The sequence below is a fragment of the Cyclopterus lumpus genome, chromosome 22, assembly GCF_009769545.1.
Source record: "Cyclopterus lumpus isolate fCycLum1 chromosome 22, fCycLum1.pri, whole genome shotgun sequence".
Lineage (NCBI taxonomy): Eukaryota > Metazoa > Chordata > Actinopteri > Perciformes > Cyclopteridae > Cyclopterus > Cyclopterus lumpus.
This window is the reverse complement of record NC_046987.1, coordinates 19031444-19038762: the sequence shown is the minus strand read 5'-3', so window position 1 is coordinate 19038762 and position 7319 is coordinate 19031444. Positions and strand designations below refer to the sequence as shown.

The window sequence follows — 7319 nt, the reverse complement described above, 5'->3', positions numbered from 1 at the left end:
CTCTGTTAACACAGATGTTCCATGTGTATTTTCCAAATAGTTTAGTTTTGGTGCTAACTTAAGATTTCCCTGTGCTCTCGATGTGCTTTGCCTTTTTTTTCTCAGCCAATGAAACGGGCCGGATTATTATTCATCTGATGGGCTTCCTGTTAGTGGTGGTTAATGGTTCCTAATGGGAACCACTGGTCTCCTCAGTGAACCCAACCATTTGATTGACCGCTGTGATTTTTTTTGCATTAACCGTATCGTAATCGTATTCTTCTGAAAAACATATAGGCTTTCATTCCACGAGAGTACACTTGCTTACTGATGATTTCATGGATAATGTAGACATTTTTACAAGTTCTTCAATTGCAGTTAAAATATTTTTAGTTTGGATTTTTTTTAAGCGAGCGTGACGAATGATTAGGTTTCGCTGTAAGTAACAATGTGAGTTAACATATGCTGCCCCGCCCCCCCCCCACCCCCCCCCCCCCCCCCCTCTTTAAACTTCACCCCCTTCCCATACAAAAGCCATCTTCCCGCGGCTATCCGAGGACCACGACACCCTTCAAGTCTCACTGCCGACACCCGATTGGTTGGCGGTCCTCTCGAGAGTGTTCAGAGTGCGCGACAGGTTGGCCATCTGTCTGTCCAGGCTCGAAGTGTTCCGCGATTGGACGGGCGCGTTCCCGGCCCCCGGTTGGTTGACTCGACTTCGCTCCAGACTGGCGGAAGTGCGCGATTGGACAGTCCTCTCTCCCGTCAGAGTGCTGACGGAGCGTAACTGGTTCCCTCTGCCTCTGTCCAAACTGTTCACTGTGTTCAATTGGCTGCTCCTCCCGTGGTGCTCCAGGGTCCAGGGGCCGCCCGATTGGTTGTCCCGCCCCGCTTGTTGATTATTCAGGGTTTGCAGTTGGCCCGTCCTGTCTCTCTCAGGGAGTTTGGGCTGAGTGGAGCTGCTTCTGTCTGTGTTAATGGTGTGCGTCCTCTGTCTGTCCCTCTCCAGGCTGGTGTCCCGGCGCACCAGTCCGCACCGCTCTCTCTCCAGGCTGCTCTGGATCTCCGCCCTCCGGGCCAGAGCCTCTCTCAGCTGGGTGCGGAACGTCTCGATCTTCCCCTGCAGGTCCTGGAGCTCCCCTTCCCACAGGCTGGTCTGAGCGGCCCTGCTCCCCAGGGGAGAGAGCACTAAGCCCGCGGACGCCAGCGAAGAGACGGGGCCCCCGTTGGCCTGCAGGCTAATCCGCGGAGGGGAGGTAAAACCCCCCATGTTCCCCAGGCCCCAGCCTCCCAGGCCGAGGCCGGGGCGGCCGACCATGCCGGGCCTGCCGCGCACCGAGGCGGTGTGCGTGCGCAGGCGGTAGCTGTGCAGGGTCTCCAGGTCAAAGTGCACGCGCTTCTCCTTGGGCTCGTGGGAGGGTGAGGAGTTGCAGGTGTCTCCGGCGGTAGTGGAAGCAGGGAGGGACGTGGGAGGAGATGGGGGAGGAGGCTGATGCTGCTTCCTGTGGAGGGTGCAGTTCTCTGAGATACAAGAGGAGGGGCTAGTGAAAGAGAGGAAGATCACAGCAAAGGGTATATATCCAGTGAGATATACTGTACAGCAGTATACATGGATACATGTTCCTATTAGCAAACATCAAATACATATACGGTTTATCATCAAGTGCAGACTAAGCAGTATTATCTGACTTAAAGAAGGCGTGTCATGCTTATTTTCACATGTTTTGCTGTTTAAAAAACTTCTTTAATTAAAAGTAGAATACGGGCTGTGGGCATTTTATGTGTGGATTTAGTGGTTGGTACTTATATTGCACCTAGACCGGCTTTATAATACATTTTAAAAAAGACATGGAAATCACAATTTCTACAGTATGAGATTTCTTTTTAAAATCCTGACTATGTGTCAGGATTATAATTTTTCAGTTTGGGTTATACGTGCTAGAAATATCCATCTAAAGTCACTTTGTTTTTCCAAGTTATGACAAGTTTGACATTTTGGGGGAATGTGCCTATCTGCCGGCTTGCAGAGAGTCAGATGAGAAGATCGATAACCGTCTGTATGTTGATGTCGAGGCGTCAAGCAGCCGAGAGCGGATTAAAACAAACAAGATATAGCGTGTGAATTAGAGAGCTTACAGGTGTTGCTAGGCAAATGTCGTTATCTTTGGACAGAGACGTTTCCCAAAATGTCAAACTGCTACTTTTAAGTATTTTAACAAGTTTATATGGTATTATGTTTTTGCACTGGCAGCAACAGGAAAGTGACATTTGATCCAATCTCAAAACAACTTTCCAGACGTATAGCTTCACTTGTTTACGTGTCGTAACTTATTTACGTGTCGTTACTTATTTACGTGTCGTAAATGTGTCGTAACTTGTTTGCGTGTCGTAACTTGTTTACGTGTCATAATGTGTCGTAACTTGTTTGCGTGTCGTAACTTGTTTATGTGTCGTAAACGTGTCGTAACTTGTTTGCGTGTTGTAACTTGTTTACGTGTCGTAATGTGTCGTAACTTGTTTACGTGTCGTAACTTGTTTGCGTGTCGTAACTGGTTTACGTGTCGTACAGTATCGTAACTTGTTTACGTGTTGCAACTTGTTTACGTGTCGTAACTTAACTTGTTTACGTGTTGCAACTTGTTTACGTGTCGTAACTCAACTTATTTACGTGTCGTAACCTTTTTACGTGTTGCAACTTGTTTACGTGTCGTAACTTAACTTATTTACGTGTCGTAATTTGTTTACGCGTCGTAACTTGTTTACGCGTCGTAACTTGTTTACGCGTCGTAACTTAATTTATTTACGTGTCGTAACTTGTTTACGCGTCGTAACTTGTTTACATGTCGTAACTTAATTTATTTACGTGTCGTAACTTGTTTACGCGTCGTAACTTATTTACGCGTCGTAACTTGTTTACGTGTCGTAACTTAACTTGTTTACGTGTTGCAACTTGTTTACGTGTCGTAACTCAACTTATTTACGTGTCGTAACTTATTTACGTGTTGCAACTTGTTTACGTGTCGTAACGTAACTTATTTACGTGTCGTAACTTATTTACGTGTTGCAACTTGTTTACGTGTCGTAACTTAACTTATTTACGTGTCGTAACTTGTTTACGCGTCGTAACTTGTTTACGTGTCGTAACTTAATTTATTTACGCGTCGTAACTTGTTTACGCGTCGTAACTTGTTTACGTGTCATAACTTAATTTATTTACGTGTCGTAACTTGTTTACGCCTCGTAACTTATTTACGCGTCGTAACTTGTTTACGTGTCGTAACTTATTTACGTGTCTCGTAACTTATTCCATAGTTTCAAATGGAAGGCCGGTGAGAGCTTTCCTTACTTTTGGTCGAGGTCGGTCAGCTCCTTCCCGTCGTCCTCGTACGTGGCGTGGAGGGCTCTGTGGATTTTCTGCAAGCGGACGAGAAAAAGAAAGAAATATACAAAAGAGAACTCTTTTGTAACATGAAATGTGTTTTTATCGCGTCATCTGCTCAACCCGAGAGAGACGAGGCATTTTGAATTTTTCTCTGAGATTATTATTACTTGACCCAGTTGTACAGAACATCAGTGGCAGCTATTCCTGCTCTAAATAATGTAATAAATGATTGTAAATTCAGTGAGAGACAGTTCTTTTTAATGCTTAAAACTCTGGGAGAGGTTAAGGCATCAGTAAAGCCTTTTTTTTCTTCTTTTTTTTAGAGTGCTTTGAGAAAAAAAAACCCCTCTCCTATAACCAACCTCTTAAGGTAGTAGGCATGACTCTGCTTTAATTCTTCCTGGTATATTTATATATATATATATATATATATATATATATATATATATATATATATATATATATATATATATATTTGCCTGAAGATATCTGAGGGAAAGACAGACTTTCACTTCAGGTAAGGATTATCCTGAAGGACTAACTCAGATGTCATCCTCTCAGATAACGGAGCCGGGTTGTGATGAATGCTAACGGCTGACAGGAGTGGTTGCCCTTTTGAGAGGGCTGCAACAAACAGTTATTCACTCCGAAATATTGCCACGGGCACCTCATTTGGTAACTATAGACTTTCATAAAAAATACAAGCCGTGACCTTTAAATCCCCCAATTTGTGTCTCTCGTGTGGTGCACGTTGTCATAAAGGCAGCGATTCTCTAACAGCCTTATTGCAACAATTCTTCTTATTCTTTTTCTTCTGTATCCTTTTCTTTACCAAACTTAAATAAAGCGTATTTTAAAATATGTTGCACGCGACAAAACGTCATAAGAGACAAGATTTTGTATAAAAAGGTAGATTTAAAAGATATTCAGATATATTTAATATCTGAGATTTATATATGCGTGAAAAATATTTACAAATCAATTGCCTCACGGTAGAAAAAAGTCGTAACAGTTTAATAACTTTGAACATAATTAACTCATTCATTTTAAAGCATTACGGTAACTTCAGAGAGCACAATTAGATGAGGAATTCGTTAATTAACAAAGGGATTATTAGCAATACATTTAGCTCAACTTTTTATAACTTTTAAATTGAAATCTGTCCTATAAAACACGATATGATGAGGTTTTAAGTCAAATATGAGTAATGATCTTCAATGTTATTTTCCAACAGTAGAGGGCGCAGGTTACCTGCAAGATGAGCGCTAACTCCAGGGGGCGAGGGAGTGTGCTACTGTGTGTGTGTGTGTGTGTGTGTGTGTGACAGTGCACATTCACTCACCTGGCTGGTGTGCAGCCAGTACTGCAGCGTGTGTGTGCGTCGGAGGCGGGGGATGACCAGGTGATAGAAGGTGTGTTCACCTGCCAAGGTCAGCAAGGCTCCGCCCACCCCCATACACAGCAGCACGAACAGGCCCGAAAAATGCTGGATCCCCATCTGAAGAGTCTGTGATGGCAGGAAGAGAAAGAGAGAGCGAGAGCGAGAGAGAGAGAGAGAGAGAGGGGGGTTTGGGGGAGAGACACAGATTAGTAAAGACTCAAGCCAACACTGGAGAATACAGGGATTGATGACTCGTATTTACATAATTGCCACATAGGCCCCTCTTTGTGAAAATGCGATTGATATTCTGCCCGCTGTGTTTATCTGGTTTTGCCCGTCAAAGCCCACCGTAATAATAGAAATAAAGAGTCGAGGGTTCAACTTGTTTGGAAAAAAGGACGTGGAGGAATATTAAAAAAAAAAAAGCATAAAGAGCTGATAAGGGGGAAGCGCGACTGGGAGTAATTGAGAGAAACCGCAGTGAGAGAGGCGGCGACGGTTAATTGAAGAGCAGTTTGTTCCCATTCGGTTCGTCGCCCACATTCTTCTCCCCTCGACGTAACGTCCGTCTGTTGCGAGGCTTTCACGGGCCTGGAGGAAGTGGAAGAGAGAGACACAGCTTTTCCAATACTCCTCTAATCACGTTTTCCTTCACCCGGCTCGTTTTCGGCATCGCCTCCCGATGGCAATTAGCCCCCCCCCCTGACACCGACTCGGCGAATCCATCAGCGACAACGGTGACCTCCTTTTGCTCCCAATCCACAGGGTGAGATCGCCCACATTGTTTTGAGAGTAACACGCTCTCTCTCTTGGGGGGGCTTCCAAACGGGATGAATAGTAATAACTTCCCGATGTCAGGTTGAAGTTGAAGTTTTCATCTCGGCACAATACGACTGCTTAATATCGTTTATTGCTCTGTTGTGATTTAACTTTGAAGTGTGGGGGGGGGGGGGGACAAAGGGAGCTGAATGGCTTCTCTATTCACAAACGAGTGCTAGCTAGCTCTCCAAAAAAAGAGGCCATCCTGCCCCCACCCCGTGTCCCCAGAGGGAGACTCATTTACAGGAGTTCAGGAGGCAGAGAGCTCCAGAAGCTTCACACAATGCACACGTCCACAACGCACACACACACACACACACACACACACACACACACACACACACACACACACACACACACACCAGCTCGCCACGGTGACTCACCTCGGTGACGGCAAAGACGCGCTTCCCGCAGGGCACCACCTTGTACCATTTGTCATGCAGCATGTCCATGAAGCCGTCGGACTTGTAGCGACTCACGAACTCGGACACATTACGGGTTAGAGGAGAGGCCTGGGGCAGGCCTATCCCGTAGCCTGAAAGAGGACACACACACACACACGCACACGCACACACACACACACACACACACAACAGAGTCTGAGAGTCGTGCCCCAGGAAGAGACTTGAAAACTAACTTGCTGTATATGCGTAAGAAACCACAGTCAGCCCGGGTGCGGTCTAGCCAAAGGGGAGATGCCCTCTGGGAAAAAAAAAAAAAGAGGAGATTTATGGGTTTACAGGCTTCAGGAGGAATCAGAATAAACAGGTACAGTACTTAATATACAGGGGAAATACATTTTGGCTGGGAAATAAAGCACAACACCACTAAAGCTGATGGAGGGTTCCCTCGTGGTACAGGAGTAGCTCTACTGCGGTGGATCACATCCTGGCATCGACTTGTTATTTCCTTCCGTTTATCACTTTCAATACGTACAGCTCGAGAGGCTCCTCACAGTAAAATAATAATGCATAATGCATCACTTCAAAACACACTTTGGGCTGATGTACCGTTGTCTCACATTTGATCTGACTGTACTTTTTATAGGCTGTTAGGTTCCCTTTGGGGTGGCTGTAGTCACCCCGAGGTGACCCCGATGTGATTTTATTAACGTAACATAAATTTACTTCTGTGAAAATACAAAGTACTTTTGTCGGAGGAGGTTTGGTCAAGCACCTAGACATCGTCGTGTATTTTTCACGTTACGTAACATTTTAAATTCAGTTTTTAAATGGTTTCCTTCCCTCACCTGTGTGATTTGGTCATTTTTAATTTCTTATAGTCGACTATACGTTTGTAGTGTTTTCAGTCAGGGGTCCCTGGATAATGTTTAGAGGTATACTTCAGGCATCAACAGCTATAGAAAATATAATAGTGTACGGGCAGGTTTTAGTACACACTTTGAGAAAAAAACATTAAAAAAAAACATTTAAAAAAAAACAAAACAACCAAGAATACCATCTGTTTTGTCATCACAGTTTTCATAAAAAAATAAATAAAAAAAATCCCCCACACAGTATCAAACAACCAATCTGACCTCATCCCCACAGCAGAGCATCGCTTCACTCTCGCCCTCCGGTTACTGAGCAAAGGCCAAATAAAGGCCAGTCTCACTCCACGAGCAGGAGAACCTCACAACATGCTGACACTGGCGCTCTGCTGCGGATCTATTTTTAGTTTTTATTTTGTTCCTCTGTCGAACGTTGCTGACGTTAGCGTTTCCTGACATATTAATACTAGTTTTCCAGCGGGCTTAGT

The 7319-nt window shown here is 44.6% G+C and overlaps 1 protein-coding gene across 1 annotated transcript in view; it reads right to left on the bottom strand.

The window, feature by feature from the left end:
• Positions 1 to 550: 550 nt before the first annotated feature.
• LOC117751615 (glutamate receptor ionotropic, NMDA 3B-like) overlaps positions 551 to 7319 on the bottom strand; it is a 31562-nt gene continuing 24793 nt past the window's right edge. Inside the window, exons 9-12 of the mRNA XM_034563546.1 lie at positions 5945 to 6096; positions 4704 to 4868; positions 3326 to 3393; positions 551 to 1520 (exon numbers count right to left, since the gene is read on the bottom strand). Of these exons, the coding sequence (XP_034419437.1) occupies positions 551 to 1520; positions 3326 to 3393; positions 4704 to 4868; positions 5945 to 6096 (1355 nt within the window). The remainder of the gene's footprint in view (positions 1521 to 3325; positions 3394 to 4703; positions 4869 to 5944; positions 6097 to 7319) is intronic.